The 17,489-nt window shown below is 36.7% G+C and overlaps 1 protein-coding gene across 2 annotated transcripts; it reads left to right on the plus strand.

Annotated features, from left to right (window-relative positions):
• The first annotated feature begins 6,215 nt into the window (after window positions 1-6,215).
• Window positions 6,216-16,786, plus strand: LOC136823700 (ice-structuring glycoprotein-like). Of its 2 annotated transcripts, none has more exons than XM_067079867.1 (12): window positions 6,216-6,569; window positions 6,762-6,879; window positions 7,171-7,584; window positions 8,904-8,972; window positions 9,291-9,534; window positions 9,890-10,024; window positions 10,246-10,297; window positions 10,553-10,719; window positions 12,027-12,143; window positions 12,502-12,628; window positions 14,032-16,029; window positions 16,390-16,786. In XM_067079867.1, the coding sequence occupies exons 1-12, from the start codon at window positions 6,266-6,268 to the stop codon at window positions 16,677-16,679; spliced, it is 4,035 nt and encodes a 1,344-aa protein (XP_066935968.1). In that variant the 5' UTR covers window positions 6,216-6,265; the 3' UTR covers window positions 16,680-16,786. The 2 variants fall into 2 exon arrangements, with proteins under 2 accessions (XP_066935968.1, XP_066935969.1); XM_067079868.1 differs by having other exon boundaries at window positions 9,893-10,024.
• The last annotated feature ends 703 nt before the right edge of the window (window positions 16,787-17,489 follow it).

Consider the following 17,489-nt stretch of genomic DNA (forward strand, 5'->3'; position numbering starts at 1 on the left):
CTTAGATTTGGTTGATTTTCGGTGATTTCTGGCAAGTTATAGTTGGGTAGTGGCTCCATAAAAACAGAGGTATATTGATCTTGTAGAATGTTTGCCATTTTTTGACTGTCATTTGTCAGTTGATTGGTTTTTTGGATCCTTCAATGGTCCAACCTTCGGTTGTGTTTTGAAAAGCGTTTTGCGTACGAATAAAATATTTTGGATTGGATTTTATTTTCGAAGTAGCATTTGTTTCTTGGTTCTTTCTTTCATTGGAGTATGATTCTTGAAGTTTAAGTTCAATATCGATAAGCTTTTGGTGAATCTTTTGAGTTGATTTCCTTTTCTTTAGCTTTAGGCGTTTTCGCATCAGCACTCTTCTATCTCTGGGTATAATGGTTTTTGTTGATTTCTTTGACATTCTTGAAGGGACTTGATTTTCAGTGATAACGTTTATGCATTTATCAAGGAAAGTATCATATTGTTTGTCTTGGTCTGAAATGGGGTTTAAAATAGCATGCCAGTCAATATTTAGTAAATCTTTTTTAATATTTTCCCAATTAATTTTGTGGCTGTGAAATTAAATTGTCAAATTTGTTGTGTGAGGTTTTCTTGGTAAAATTTTTACAAGTTTTGTCGACGTCGAAAGTCATATGGGTTGCAACTTGACCATATGGTGATCTGAATGAATGGTAGGAGTGACTTGGTAGTCGAAAACCATATCTGGATTGTTTGTTAGTAAAAAGTCTAAAATATTTCCGTCTTTATGTGTTGGTTTATGAATTGTCTGATTTAAGTTTAGATGCATCATAAAATCTGTTAAAATATATATAAGCTGATTATCACAGCTTTTTGTTTGTGTGTATGTATCGTTGATCAATGTGTGTGGAATATTGAAGTCTCCACAAATATAAATGGATGGGGTGCAGTCGCTAATGGTATCAATCTTTGAAGTTATTGAAGCGAGCATTTGAATGAAACTCAGGACCATCTGATTTGTGAATTTTGTTGGTCGGTTGTCTGTAAAGTATTCCAAGAATAACATTAAGTTGCTTAGAGTATAAAAGGAGAGCTTCGTTTACCCCATTGGAGAATTCCAATAGTGGTTCGAAAAGAGGAGCAATATCATCCTGTAAATAGAAAGCCACTCCGCCGCTGTATCTGCCATATCTAGATTTCTTTCTATTTCTGTCTTTTCGAAATAGCTTATATCCGTCAATTTCTAGCTCCGCCTCGTTATGACCTTTGGATAGCCATGTTTCTGTCAGTCCTAGAAAAATGTGATTCTCTGACTTCAAAATTTCCCTCAGATATGGTACTGAGGAGTGTTTGGTCTGAGGGCAAAGACCTTGGATGTTTAAAAACATGAAGTTTCTCAATGTTGCATCATCTTGAAGTTTGGATTGGATAGTTGGTTTGATTGGTTGAAGTTCAGATTCCCCAAGTGAAGTGGTGGTGGAATTGTGGCTTGGGTTTGGTATCGTTGTTGATTTACCAGCTTGGGACACTTCTTGAGTAGGGTGAGGTTTGTGGTGGCAGTTTCAGACTTTCGTTGATGAATGAGATCATTTGCAGGCGAAAGTTGTCCAGTATTTTGAGAAAATCCAATGAATCGTTAGTTTTTTCTCTGTGGTTCTTTGTTGGAAGATCTGATTTCTTTGACATGGATCTGGTCCCTTTGACGTGTGCAAAAGTGCGTGGGTATTGAAGCATGTACCACTTTTGATTGAGGAAGAGCACATTCTGGGGGAAACTGTGCACAGTTAGTTCCAGCATTACAATCCTCTTGGACCTTTGTTTCCGTATTTCATGAGTTTTGGACAGGCTTTAGGATGGGTGTACTGGCAGTTTTTACCGCGAATACCATGCTTACATTTTCCTTTCATATAGAATCGACAGGTTGGAGGTGTATTGTTGTTGGTCTTGTTGAGATCTTTTGATTCTTCAGAGGGTTGGGAGGTTGCAGATGTGAGCTTTGTGTTGTTCTCAATCTCTCTAAGAAATCTTTTCTTCATGAAAATCTGTTCTCCCTAGATGATTAACATCATCAAGGTTTTTGTTTGCTTCTTCATTTTTATTGTCTAGAATAACATTTGGTGTAAGTGGGATTGGTGGAAGTTTCTTGATCGTCTTTGTAGAGGGGGTTTGATGGAGGTGTTGAGGTGAGGTCTGTCTGATGAGAGATCAGTGTTACTTTTTGGCAGGTGAGGGTGTAGGTGTTTGTTCAGGAGAGTCAGTAAGGATAGTAGTGTTAGTTGTTGTGGTTATTTGTGTAGGTGTTTGGGTAGAGTTAATGTTGACATTGTTGACATTAGCATTGGCAGCTTTATATGTATTGTGTGGAAAGTTGATTGTGTTTTCCTGGCAATGTTGGCAAAGATAAAACATACCAGGGATTTGGTATACCAAGTCTCTCAATTCCTCATCTTGATCAATATAATTCATGTTCTTTAACAGATTTAGGTAACACGGTCGATGGACTTCTTGCCCACAGGAGCCGCATTTTAGGAGTGAACTGTCATGTATTTTTATTCTGTATGACTGGTTGCATATTTGGCATATATCTGGAAAATAGCTTTGTATAACCACACATAATTTTTCAATGGCTTCATCTTTGTTCATAGAGTTAGTCTTTTTTGACAGGAAGTTCAATGTTTCCATAATAGGATCCTTTCGACACGATTTCAGCGTTTTTACGTTATCTTTGGTTGGCTTTTCTGGATCGTAGAGTCTGATGCAATTTCTAATTGTTTCGTTGCTGGCCTCTTCCGCTAGTTCAGCAAGAACTTGCTTCCAACTATTGATGAGTTCAACCGACACAACATTCCTCATGGTGTTTTGAGAGTTTTGTTGAGTCGGCATGGCTGCAAACAAACAGCACCAAACCAGAGACTGGGTAGGTACTTAACTCAGTGATTCAGTAAAATTACATTGCCAACAGGAGAACTAGTTGAACGAATTAGTTGGACGAACAAAAAAAAGCAGATAATTCAGGATAAGAGATACCTGATCAGCTGCACATGGGAAACCATTCACTGTCATGTGCAGCTGCTCCTCAGGATTTGGCGAAATGCCTGGGTGACCAGCCACAGGACCCTTGTATTGAGACGTGAGATTGAATGAAGCGTTGGACGGAAAGAAGCAAAAAGTAAAGTAATACCTCAATAGTCCAGGGCTAACCTGGTGTGTTTAAGCTATGCGGTCTTTGGTCTTTTGTCCAGGTTGATACTTGATAGCCAGCACAAGCCAAACAAGTTCCGCTTGATCGGCCACTTCTGAGTATAAAACAACTCAGGTGGGTTGGGCTACCTTTGGCCTAGGCCCCGGGATCAGCAGCCTCTACCCGGTATTCGTTTTCTTCTTGACTTTTGTTTATGTTTATGTTTTTTCTGTTGCTCTGAAAAAACAATGGCCTCAGCTCTCCAAGGCCTTTGACTCAAATTTAGATTTAAGGTGTTTCTTTTTATACTAAAAGATAAAATTTATAAGAATTATCTTACATTACAAAATATTTACATATGACTTGAAAATATAAAAACAAAAAGGCAACTGATTAAAAAAGGCAGTTCAAGACTGATGTGGACCTACTAAAGAAAAATAAATAAAACTATGAATTTCATTCGCCAAATTCACCAAACTTTCTAAACACAAATTGAAAGCTGTAAATTATAATTATTTTACAGACTAAATTCTGGTTAATGTTTGATTAACAAAATCAACGATTGGAAGTGCTATGAACCTGTTTTTGGACCTACCCCGGTGGAGGTCCTATAAATTAACCTTTGTCCGTCTGTCCGTCCGTTAGTTACCAGCTTTTCTCGAGATTGGCTCATTAGTTTTTTCTGATTTTTTGCACAATGATGCAAAATGGCAATGCCCAAAATGTGACGGAGCCCGATTTTCGAAAAAAAATTTTTTGGGGCAAATTTGGGCCAAAAAACGGCTAAAAAAACGGGTTTTTTGGACTTTGTGAAAAATTGGATCATTAATTTTTTCTGATTTTTTGCACGAAAGTAGGGTACCTTCATAGGTATAAGATGGCTCAAGCAGATTTTTGCAAAAAAATTTTGTTGGCTAAAAAAACGCATGTTTATCTATAAGAATCACTATTAATAAGCACACATCAATGTTCTTAGTCAAATTACTCAATTTTTTATGAGATAGATGTTTTTTCTGCTCATGAGGGCTTACTTTTGAAGAATATGTGTGTTTAGACAGGAAATTTGGGTTGCTTGGCGTGTTTTTATAGAAAAACTGGCCAAATTCGATATTTTTTTATAAGCACATTATCAATTACTTAGGTATTGGCTTTTCTCGAGATTGGCTCTTTCTTACTTTATGATTTTTTACACAAAGATGCATAACTATAAACCCTTGAATGTGACAGAACCCGATTTTCGAAAAAAAAATGTTTTTGGGCCAATTTGGGCCGAAAAACGGCTAAAAAACAGGTTTTTTGGACTTTGTGAAAAATTGGATCATTAATTTTTTCTAATTTTTTGCATAAAAGTAGGGTACCATCATAGGTATAAGATGGCTCAAGCAGATTTTTGCAAAAAAATTTTGTTGGCTAAAAAAACGCATGTTTATCTATAAGAATCACTATTAATAAGCACACATCAATGTTCTTAGTCAAATTACTCAATTTTTTATGAGATAGATGTTTTTTCTGCTCATGAGGACTTACTTTTGAAGAATATGTGTGTTTAGACAGGAAATTTGGGTTGCTTGGCGTGTTTTTATAGAAAAACTGGCCAAATTCGATATTTTTTTATAAGCACATTATCAATTACTTAGGTATTGGCCTTTCTCGAGATTGGCTCTTTCTTTCTTTATGATTTTTTACACAAAAATGCATAACTATAAACCCTTGAATGTGACAGAACCCGATTTACGAAAAAAAATGTTTTTGGGCAAATTTGGGCCGAAAAACGGCTAAAAAACAGGTTTTTTGGACTTTGTGAAAAATTGGATCATTAATTTTTTCTAATTTTTTGCATAAAAGTAGGGTACCATCATAGGTAAAAGATGGCTTAAGCAGATTTTTGCAAAAAAATTTTGTTGGCTCAAAAAATGCATCTTTATCTATAAGAATCACTGTTAATAAGCATACATCAATGTTCTTAGTCAAATTACTCAATTTTTTTATGTGATAGATGCTTTTTTTCTCACGAGTGTTTAGACGGGAAATTTTGGTTGCTTGGCATGTTTTCATAGATAAACTGGCCAAATTTGATATTTTTTTATAAGCACATTATCAATTACTTAGGTATTAAATTGATTGGCTCTTTCATATTTATGATTTTTTGCACAAAGATGCATAACTATAAATCCTCGAATGTGACGGAGCCTGATTTTTGGAGAGAAAAAATTTTGGGGTAAATTTCAGCTAAAAAAAACGGCCATAAAAGGGTTTTTTGTACTTAGTGAAATATTGGACCATTGTTTTTTCTGATTTTTTGTATGAAAGTAGATAAAAGATGGCTCAATTTTGTAAAAAATGAATTTTTCAGCTCAAAAAAAGCATCTTTATCAATAAGAATCACTATTAATAAACATACATCAATGTTCTTAGTCAAATTTTTTGATGAGATGTTTTTTTGCTCACGAAGTCTTGAATATGAAAGAACATTTCAAGAGCGTGAAATTTTGGTTTCTAAACGTTTTTTTTATGAGAAACAAACGGCTAATTTTAATAGATCGTCACTATTTGTGTTCTGAATGATTGTTTAATGGTCACGTCACGTAGATATCAATTATAAACGTGTTAAATGCATAATCCAGGTAGGTCCATCAAAGTATCACTTGTTTAGTCTGCATTCTCTTACTAAAATTGTTGTCATTTGTTTCCTATTTTCTTATAACATTAACCTTCATTGTCAATTCAGCATGTATCTTGTTTTGATTAAGCTTTGATCCATTCACGTGATTTATTGATATTTTATAGACCAATCCATTCGTGGGTTTAGTTTAATGCTTATAAAAAATTTGCCCTCCCAAGCTATTTAAACTGGTATGTCATGATTGGAAAGTGCAATGAATATTAATTTCTTACTGTTGTCACTTTTATTAATAAACCTAAAAATATTTAGAAATAAAACTAAATGCTAAATAAATTTTTATGCCTTGTCAAAACCTAATTAGAATAGTCATTGTAACATCATTAATGTGTCGGTATTTGTATAAATGTTTCCATACAGTATGTTTCATTCAATCAATATTTTTATTCTTCAGTGACAAAATAATAAGGAAAAATGATGGGAAAAGTCATTGTGAGAATCTGGAAATGGATTTAAAATGGTACAATGCCAACAAGACTTTAATTTTGTACACCTTTTCATTTACTACACTGTACTTTTTATTTGGTTTTTTGTGGACCATAGTTTTATTGATCACACTTGAGCTACTTGAAAATAATTTGGAATTTAATATTAACACAGAGCACTCATCACAAATTGAGGAAGAACAACAAAGAAACACTGTTCGAATTAAATTCAGCAGGAAATACACCTTGAATCGAGAATTTATGAATAATACAGACATGTTTGGTGCAAAAGAGCAACAGCAGAAGTCAAAATATAACCTGAATGGTGAGGCATCTTTATTAAAAAGATGTTATAAATTTATTTTTATTTTTTGAAAATCATCTTGACACTTCCTGATATTCTCTCTCATGATAGTTAATGTTTTCTAGTGGTAGGGTCTTTTTTCATTTATCCAGGTTGTGTATACACAGAATTTTAGCTCGATTGGTCAAAGCAAACTATCTTATTATATTATAGGCGATGCCAAACCAAGTCTCATGACACTTATCAAGCATGGTAGTAGATCGCACAATAAAGAAAACCGAGAAAAACAGCAACCACTTTTAGCTGTTGTGAAGAACAATCTTCATTTGAGGTATGTGAATCCATAAAGATGCTTTTTTCGTGACAATAGAAGCAGTTTTTCATTAACCAGTGAGCAACTAACTTTGATTTGAAAAAAAAATAAAAATTTTTTGAGTAGATTTCTGAAGGGTAGAACGTTTATAAATCAACTGGTAAACTGGTATTATTTGTTGACTGGTTAAAAAAACTTAGAGCAGTAAGAAAAGGATTATTTATTTTATTTAAGTGTTACTAACATCATACACAGCATATTGAATCGTATATATTTTGATTTATATTTGTATATTTTTTTTGTTTGTAGGAGAAGTCAAGAACTGAGCAACATTTCAAAAAGCCCTCTATACAAAAACCTCATACCAAGTGGAAGCCCAAGAAATACTTCATTTGGAAAACGTTCATCAGTCTCTTCCATCAGATCACCAAGTATCCATGGTAACAGCGGCTGGTTGCAAAGCCCAAAAGCACCATATCAATCTCCAGTAATGTCGCCATCTGTATCTCTAAGCAGGAGCAGTATTTACGATCAGAAAGGACCAATAGAGAGTCCAACACCATCTACGGGATCATTGGAAGTTCATGGGTCTTATTTCATCAATAAGAGTTTATTGCATTCCAATCTTGTGGAGGAAGAGCAGTTTAGCCTGGTCAACAGTCAGTTTAACTCACCAAGGAATTCGCTTTCCAATTTCACTTCAAGTAACGACTCGTTTAGAAGGTATAAATAATTCATCAGAAATTATTTTCTGTCACTTAACAAAATCATTTGGCATCTGCATTTTACACATGGGTGTTAATGGAGCATTATCATAGTTCGCTCCCCCCTTTATAAAGTAGAGATGTCCTGAAAATTGCAGAAAGGGGGAGTAAGAGAATTCCTTGTAGAAAGGGGGAAGTTTTCAAAAAGGAGGAGCTTCCTCTAAAAAGGGGGAGGTTCATCTAGAAAGGGGGTTAAAGCGTTAGCAAAGCTCTTTGAACCCATCCTTCTAAATTTATAGTTTTGCAGTCTTTGACTGGGTAAAATCCCTAAAAAATTTTCTATTTTAACCAATTTTCAGAGGGAATACTATGAAAACACTTAAAAGCACCTCTTTTCAAGAGTGAATATGCTATCATTTTAGTTAATATGAGTGGAGCATAATGTCTTGAAAGTGGGAAAGAATCCCGATGACATCCCGGTTTGAGTAGGGGAGGATGCTCTAGACTAGAGGAAGTAGTGACCCCCTTCCGAACTATGAATAGATAAAAACGTAGGAAAAATTTAAGAACAATCCAAGTCTAAGATCTAGCGAATATTAGAACAAGCTAAAAAAGACCAAGATTGAATCAAGAATTAGTAGGGGGGAATTTGTTCGTTTTTTGAGGTCGCTCGAATCTTTTAGTCAAAGCACTTGTTATACATTCTTGGAAAGCTAAGGGGTAGGGGAATCAAAATAACCTGGGAGCCAATTTTTTTTCGGACATTTGGTGTGATTTTCGGACAAATACGACGGTCTCAGGCAAAAATCATAGGGTGAAAAATTAATGAAAATTTTATCTTGAGAAAACAGAGACCTGTTGTATATTTTTGGAAAGCTCTCAAAAAATTAAGTTTAATGATATATTGCGAGTATAGGTGATTTCTTTACCTAACTCGAGATATTAATCCTTAAAAACAGTGTTTTTCAGTGTTTTTCAGCCAGAAACAGCTGTTTTGTCCAGTTTTTGCGCTTTCGGAAGCTCAATATCTCGAGTTAGGTAAAGAAATCACCTATACTCGCAATATATCACTAATCTTAATTTTTTGAGAGATTTCCAAAAATATAAAACAGGTCTCCATTTTCTCAAGCTAAAATTTTCATTAATTTTTCACCCTTTGATTTTTGCCTGAGACCGTCGTATTTGTCCGAAAATCACACCAAAGTGTCCGAAAAAAAATTGGCACCCAAGTTATTCATAAGATTAAGAGCAGCCCTGGTTCGTATAAAAAAGCGCAATGTGTGCAATTTACGCAACACCATTCTTTAGAAAATTCTGTATAGTTCATATACATTTTAGAACTGAAAAGGCCCCGATATTGGACGAGACCAGCACAGAAGCTGTCATGTCTATTCTCAAAGAAAAGAGGTTTGTGCCTTTATCTTGCCTTTCTTTCCCAGCACTCCAGCAGTAGTTAATTGTCTACTGATTTTGAAAATATGGAGTGTATTTGTTTGGAAATACTGAAAAGTGTTCATACCTCTAGACATAGATCTTTACTTACTTACTTACTTACTACTATCGTCGTCTTTGTTATTTTTCAGAATTTAAAGTTCAGGCAAGTATGGTGATTTCAAAACCCTTCCACTTTGTTTCATTGGATATTTCGATTTGGTAGGGGCTAAGTGGCTTCCATACTAATGCAGGCCTTCCCTTTTTTCTCAAATATCATGACTTTAATTTTAGCAAACGTAAACGAATACACAGTGAAGTACCCACAGAAGACGAGCAACGTCACTCACAATCCGACGAAACAAGTCGAAAGAAGATCAAGTTCGACCGGTTAGATGATACGATGGATGATTTATTACCGAGACAGTCTTCGTCCGCCACCACCAGCACAACTCGAAAACGGATCAATTCCAAGAATGTGATCATCACCAAGAAGCGTTTAGCATCTATTGGTGTGCAATGTGATGAAGTGCGACCGGTAAGTTATCATTGTCATAACCACTACGCATTTTTTTTTTCATAAAAACTAGACTAAATTTAGTTAGACTGAAAATCCAATTTTCGTGTTTTTGATCAACACTTTTGTGGATATTTTTCAAAACCCGAGTATTATTTTAAAGAATTCCATGATTGTGTGATTGATAATTTATGTGATTGATGATCTATGTGTTCTTATTTGAAATTGTTCTTTCGAGAGCGGATAGACAACTACCTCACTTGATACTTAGAAAAGGCACGTGTGCTCTTTCTTTGTAAACATTTCAACTTTTATGACTCTTCTGACTATCACAACCAGAGTACTCAAAATCAATTCACACTTTTTTTTTCAAAAGAAGAAAGTCTATGTAGACATGGAGTGGTCGGAAAAAGAAGCCACCACCGCCGCTGCAACGAATGCGAGTAAAAAGCGATCAAAGTACGGATTATCTGACGAACAAACTGACGAAATGTTGGGTGATGAACTTGAAGTAAGAACATCAGGGAATTGCTGTTTTATATTGTTTGTTTTTTTTTGGATATTTTTTATTGTGAAAAATAGATGTTGCTTTTTCTTTGTTGAATTTTAAACGCCAAAATCGATTCTAAATGAATTATACAACGGTTAAGTAGCTCTTTTCAAATTTTAAATATCTGTTAAATTACGGCTATTTATTAAAATAACGATTAATTCTTGTTCTACTTTTTTTAGGAAAGCCCTCTACCAAAAAAGAAACTTATAATCACTGATTCAACTAAAACAGGTATTTTTATTGATATCTATATGTTTCTTTTGGCTTCGTTTACCGGGGATAACTCGATGTAAACGCCTATGTTCTGCGATTTTAAGTAGTTATAGTCTTTTCTTTGATTAAATAAACTCATGTTGCAAATAGAAAAGTTTTTTTAACTTTTCTTAAAAGACTCTTTCAGCTTCAAAAATAGGTGAAATTAAAAAAAGGATAGGGTATAGGCATCATAATAATATGCTACAATGACGCAATATCGATGAATTTCAGAATCAAGAAGCGAAGCCACATTCTCACAAGACAAGTCCAAAGTCACCTTCGACCCGAACATTACATCGAAGGGCATTCAAGACGAAATCGATTTCCATCGAACACCAATGAAACAACATGAAAGCATCAAAGAAATCAAACAAAGTTCTGCATTGAAATCCCTTAAGGTACAAATCTCATTTATTTTCAATCTCAATCTTGAAAAGAAACTCTTAAGTTGAAATTATGCTTGTATTGTCTTTTCCAAAACCGTATACCTCTGTCAAAGAGGTCGAACTTTTTGTGAGTGAAAGTATTTCAGCCCTCACTTTTCATAGGATCCACCCCCCCCAGAGATTTCGGGGTACCTAAAAAAAAAGTGTTAAAAAAGCCAGGTACCTGGAAGTATTCTTAAATTTAGGGGGGGTACCTGATATGTTTGGGGGTACCTGCATTTTCATTAGTGGGGGCGGGGGCTGTTGTTTTTGTGAGAAGTATTTTCCTTGACTAATCCTTTTCATTCAAAAGACTTTATAAAAGATTTTGTCAAATTTGGCGGGGATTTAAACTTAAAATTGTTCTTTGTTGTTATAAGGGGTCATCCATATAGTACGTACGCAAAATTTTTCCGAATATTGGACACACCCTCCCCCCTTGTACGCAGAGAACAAAAGAAATGACATCATTTAAACAATAGACGTACGCTTTTACTAAGTCCCCCTCTCCCCCTTCACTGCGTACGTACTATGTGGATGGCCCCTAAGGCCAATGAGTTTCGATGTGTGAAAATTTCGTGACAAAAAGTAGATTCCTATGCTAACATTTTTGACCAATATGCAAGGTCTCGACAGATTTTGATGATTATAAACAAACAAACATACATTTAGTAAGTGTCCACAATTAGTAAATCAGTTAACAAAAAAAAAATCTGTTGCATTTGATTCTTTCGTTGTTATGGTCTTAACATTCTTGAAGGCTATGAAAGTATTCGTTCGTGCTTAAAGTTTGCTCATGAGCCCTGACAGCTACCTTTTTCGTTCGAATACATCTCTATACTTACTTCTTACTTTAGGTATAGTAATATTATTAGTATCCCTACCAAAACAGATAACTAACTACAAATTTTTGGTAAATAATCTTCAGGATTTTTCAGGTTCTTAACCTTTTAAGTGCCAATGTTGGGTATATTGGACATGGGCCTCCTGTAATGCTCAGTTTGAGTTATAAATCGTCATTGTTTTTGGTCTAACTCTTAGGTATCGAATTGTGCTTCATGGTCAAGCCAAAAAAAAAAAAAAAAAGAGAATTGTGCAACAGGCTATAGATGACCCAAAAACAATATTTCACTCTTTCCCGTTTTCATATAGAATCCATGCCATAGACTGATCCCCTTGAGTTAGAGATTCTCCATAAATTACATTATATACCTCATTTAAAAAAAGAACAAATCCTTTATCGTGGTTTTCACACTCAATTGACGCTTTCTTTTCTGTAGAGTCCTTACAAGAAGCTATTCCACACATTTCCCTCCAACTTGACTCCCGGATCAGCAGAAAAGAGGCGGAAACACCCGGTCTATTTCACCGCCAAGATCGATGTCGACGATATCCAGGTAAGGGGTCAAATTTTGTTTAGCTTTACGAAGCAAAGCTTATATCTTTTAGCCGAAAAAGAAAATCGGAATTCATTCTAAAAGAAAAGCCATTATTTTTGCGTATATACAATGGAGACTCCATAACTCAAATGTATACAAGTATTCTTAACTCAAACAGATTAGCTGGTCCTTTCAGTTACTACATCCTTGTAAATATGCCTCTATAACTCGTCACCAAATCCCCGTGTGTCTTCGACCATTGAGCTCAAAGCCCGAATGGTTAGGGTGGAATATTCAACCTTTCTCAGTCAAGAAGTCGTAACAGATCTTATTAAACCACCCATTTAAATTTATTTCACTCTCCATTTTTTTGTAGAGCAACCGTGAAGAGTTTGGAGATCGTGGTGCATCCTTGAAAGCGTTCCGTATGGACCAAGAAGAAGCTCAGCGAAGAGCCAGTAGTATGTTGGGTGATGATGAAACGGACGGTGCTCCTTCTTCAGGTAAGAATGTCTCTTATAACATTTGTTCAAACGTTGCATTTTCATATCGCTCTGAAGCAAAATTGAGCTATTCTATCAACCGGCTGGAGAAGGTGCAATACCTAATAGTTTCGTCTCTGAATGATAGGGCCAGTAAATTTGGCCTTGTTCGTTGTAAGTTAAAGAATCATTGATAGTTTTCCATAAAATCTTTTACCTTTCAATGTACATTTTGATGCTTGTGAATTGTGAAAAAAGAAAGTAGATGTTTCTATGATCGACAAGGTGTTCATCCCTGGCTTTTTGGACCTACCCCGGTGGAGGTCCTATAAATTAACCTTTGTCCGTTCGTCCGTTCGTTCGTTAGTTATTAGCTTTCCTCATTATTGGCTCATTAGTTTTTTCTGATTTTTTGCACAAAGATGTATAACTATAAACCCTCGAATGTGACGAAGCCCGATTTTCGAAAATAAAATTTTTTGGGCAAATTTGGGCCAAAAAACGGCTAAAAAACTTTGGACTTTGTGAAAAATTGGATCATTAATTTTTTCTGATTTTTTGCATGAAAGTAGGGTACCATCATAGGTAAAAGATGGCTTAAGCAGATTTTTGCAAAAAAATTTTGTTGGCTCAAAAAACGCATGTTTATCTATAAGAATCACTATTAATAAGCATACATCAATGTTCTTAGTCAAATTACTCAATTTTTTTTATGAGATAGATGTTTTTTTTGCTCATGAGGGCTTACTTTTAAAGAATATGTGTGTTTAGACATGAAATTTTGGTTGCTTGGCGTGTTTTTATAGAAAAACTGGCAAAATTCGTTATTTTTTTATAAGCACATTACCAATTACTTAGGTATTAGCTTTTCTCGAGATTGCCTCTTTCATTCTTTATGATTTTTTGCACAAAGATGCATAACTATAAACCTTCGAATGTGACGGAGCCCGATTTTTGAAAAAAAAAAATTGGGGGGCAAATTTGGGCCAAAAAACGCCTAAAAAACGGGTTTTTTGGACTTAGTGAAATATTGGATCATTATTTTTTTCTGATTTTTTACAAGAAAGTAGGTAAAAAATGGCTCAAGCAGAGTTTTGTAAAAAAAGAATTTTTCCGCTCAAAAAACGCATCTTTATATATCTATAAAAATCACTTTTAATAAGCATACATCAATGTTCTTAAAATTACCGAATTTTTTTGCTCTCGAAGTCTTGAATATGAAAGAATATTTCAAGAGCATGAAATTTTGGTTTCTAAACGTTTTTTATAAGAAACAAACGACTAATTTTAATAGATCGTTACTATTTGTGTTCTGAATGATTGTTTAATGGCCACGCTCACGTAGATATCAATTATATATGTGTTAAATGCATAACCAGGTAGGTCCATAAAAGTATCACTTGTTTCTTTTTAATTCTTTCCAGAATCGACATCGTCAACCATAAAGGCATTCACAGCTCTCCAACAACCACCAGCCACGACTTCTTCATTACCCACCTTCAAAATCACCACAACAACATCATTAGCTAGTGATCCACCCCCCAAATCAACCATTGCTGCCAACAAACTAAGCTTTAGCTTCTCAGTACAGCCGCCTACTCTAGCCACATCAACAATTACCAGCACTGCCACCATTCCACCGACTACATCTAAAGAAGACAAAATCACACCCAAGAAATCAGTCACATTTTCAAGCGTCGTCAATTACAGTATCGTTCCCGCTTCAGCATCTTCTTCGACGACTACCCCTGCCACTGGATTCTCCTTTAATACACCAGTTGTGTCAACGTCTCAACCAGCCCCTTCCATCGGATTTAGTTTTAACAAACCAGCCACCGACTCGACAGCACAAACAGGATTCAAGATTCCTCAACCAGCAACCACCACTTCGACGCGTGCACTTAATTTCGACTTAGGTAACAAGAACACTGCTGGAATATCAGCTGCCAGTCTTCAATCGGCGGCAAATCAAAGCAAAAGTGTGCCACCACCGTCCATCTTGAATACTTCGGTACCAGCCCCCTCATTCTCGTTTGGCGCCAAACCAGCATCAGCATCAGTGACCTCCCAACCGGTGACAGGCTTCAATCTACCATCATCCACACCTGTCTTACCCTCTTTTGCTGCTGCCACAGCTACAGCCAATGTTCCATCCATCCCTACCTTCGGTTCGACTTCTATTCAAGCTTCCTCCGCACCGTCAGCAAACCCTATTCCTAGTTTTAGTTTACCTTCAAACACATCAACAACTGCATCCGCCAGTGTCTTCGGCACTACCTCGACCGCAACTGCCAACCCACCAGTCCCTTCCTTTAACTTCGGAGCATCAGCCAAACCTGGACCAGCTCTTGGTGCACCTGCATTATCGACAAGCCAACCTGCAGCCGCCACCCAAGCCAGTATATTTGGAAACACAGCTAAGCTAGCTTCAAGCGGGTTTTCGTTCAACGCGACAGCGGCCTCTACTGCGACCACAAATACCGGATTCAGTTTCGGAGCCACGTCACAAACAAGTGCACCTTCCTCTCAAAGCGTTTTTGGTACTCAGCCACCTTCCACTCTAAGTGTATTTGCGGCTGCCCCAACTACAACCACGGCTGCAAGTGCAAATATCTTCGGCAACCAAGTAACCCAAAACGTTTTTGCTGCAGCAGTTTCAACAACTACCACCGCCTCAACAAATATCTTTGGAAACACACAAACTCAAAACGTGTTTGCAGCTGCTGCTTTAAGCACAACAGCATCGAACGCTCCTGCTGCAACCACTAACATATTTGGGAATCAACAACCTTCATCTCAAAACGGTTTCCCTCCGTCGGCTGCCCCGGTAGCAAACTCAGTATTCGGTAAACCGGCAGCACAAACGACTGGTGGTTTCAATTTCTCCAATACAACAAACAAACCAGCAAGTAGCACTGGCTTTTCTTTCGGCACACCAAACTCTCAGACAACAAGTGGAGCAGTGTTCGGTGCTCCCCAAAACCAAACAACTGCTTTCCAAACCGCATCATCAGCGCCTGTTTTCGGTCAAACCACAACTACCACTCAATCTTCGACTATATTTGGAAAACCTACCGCTACAACAACACCTTTCGGACAAACCCAAAACTCGGCAGGTTCAGTTTTTGGACAACCATCTAGCGCTGCATCAGTTTTTGGCGCACAACCAGCGAGCACCAACAACGTTTTCGGCAACGCTCAAAATTCCACAGCCTCAGTATTTGGAAATACGTCATCAGCTGCGCCAACACCCTTTGGATCCAGTACCAATACTGCTGGTTCGGTTTTTGGTAACACTTCAAATGCTCCTGTGGCAAACCCCTTTGGACAAGCTTCGAAGCCGGCAACCAATCCTACCTCGGGAGGATTTAATTTTGGTGGAGCTTCAACGGGCAATGCACAACCATCCTTCAATTTTGGAGGTAATTAGAACATTCAAATCTAAAAGATTGTCTTGTGTTTTTTTTGTTTATTTGTAGTTTCAAGGTTGCTTTTGTAAACGTGCAGAGAGAAATAGACCTATTAAGGGAGCGAAATATACTTTGAAAAACTTTTGATTCAAACCTGAATGAAAAGATAAAAAGAGTGCATCTATTGACAAACACCTACAACAAGCACTGGGTAAGTAAACTTTAGGACACTGTAAACCAAGATAAGTTATCTTTTACTAGGCTACCAAACAAAGTTTTTGATATTTCAGCCCAACGACGCGCTCATTTGCATTGTGGTAATCAATACTAAGGATCGTTGGTTTTAATTACTTTTAATTATTTTTTCATTAGGGGCTTCTTCTTCGACAAATAACAATGTTTTTGGCGCCCCATCAACACCAGCCAAACCATCATTCAATTTCGGTGGTGGTGCTCAACCAAGTTTTGGTGGAGGAGCGCCATCAACGCCATCGTTCGGTACTCCTCAACAACCTTCCTTTGGAACACCTCAACCATTTGGGGCGGGTACGCCATCGTTTAATTCGCCTGCTGCCCCAGCTGGAGGCGGTTTTACAATCGGAGCAAGTGGAAATCAATCAGGACGCCAAACTCAGAGAGCAAGACGTCGCATCAAACGTTAATAAATACTTTTATATCTAGTAACAATTCTTTTATGTGTAATTATTGGAGTTCATTTTTTTTTGATAGATGAGATGAAAAGGGAAGACATGAAACAAGTGTTTTTTATCTAAAAATGTTGACTGTCGTCTTTTTTCTAATTGTCTTCTTTTTTTCTACCGGGCACGCTTTTTTTAAACGGGTTGCTGTCCAGCCTATTTTACCCGCTCGTAAATAAGGCAGGTTTTACATCGTCTGACTGGGACTTCATCATCACTGATGAGATCTTGCATGTTTGTCTACAATGATGGCAAAGGTGCTAAAGTGGAATATCCAACCTTTCGAAAACAAGAAGAAGTGGAACCTCTTGCAGCTTTTAGAACTACGGATTGAATCTAGCGCTTTCTTTGAGCATATAAAGTTTAAACGAGGCGTTTGTTTGAAACCGTGATGGTCACACGTTTCATTTCCTTACCAAGAGTTTCAACTCTAGCTCATAATCTTAAACTTGATGTTCTTTTGATTAAAATTTAAAAAGTAAATTCTAGTCGAGTTACTCGGATTCCTCGCAATTTTTCTACTCCATACGCCCTGGATACACGAGAGGACGAGGTAGGAAAAATAAATTTCTCGTAGCCCCCCCCCCCGGGGGTACTAGCGTTGATTGCGCAATGAGTAGAATCTCGATTGGTCGGCACAGGTCGGAATATGGTGCTTTTCACTTTAACAAATAAGGAAACATTTGAATTCTTTTTGAATTTCGTTTCACGACCCTCCTCTTTACTGGGACTAATTTGACAATTCCTCTTAGATAAAACTCGTCTTAGACTATA

This window comes from Clytia hemisphaerica, unplaced genomic scaffold, assembly GCF_902728285.1.
Source record: "Clytia hemisphaerica strain Z4C2 unplaced genomic scaffold, Clytia hemisphaerica genome assembly, whole genome shotgun sequence".
In the NCBI taxonomy this organism is placed as follows: Eukaryota; Metazoa; Cnidaria; class Hydrozoa; order Leptothecata; family Clytiidae; genus Clytia; species Clytia hemisphaerica.

What these genes read in the sequence shown, in the direction of transcription:
- LOC136823700 (XM_067079867.1), top strand. Translation starts at nt 6,266, where the DNA reads ATGGATTTAAAATGGTACAATGCCAACAAGACTTTAATTTTGTACACC. An exon ending in AGTAACGACTCGTTTAGAAG is followed by an intron (nt 7,585 to 8,903) that starts GTATAAATAATT and finishes TATACATTTTAG; the next exon opens with AACTGAAAAGGCCCCGATAT. An exon ending in ACCATCCTTCAATTTTGGAG is followed by an intron (nt 16,030 to 16,389) that starts GTAATTAGAACA and finishes TTTTTTCATTAG; the next exon opens with GGGCTTCTTCTTCGACAAAT.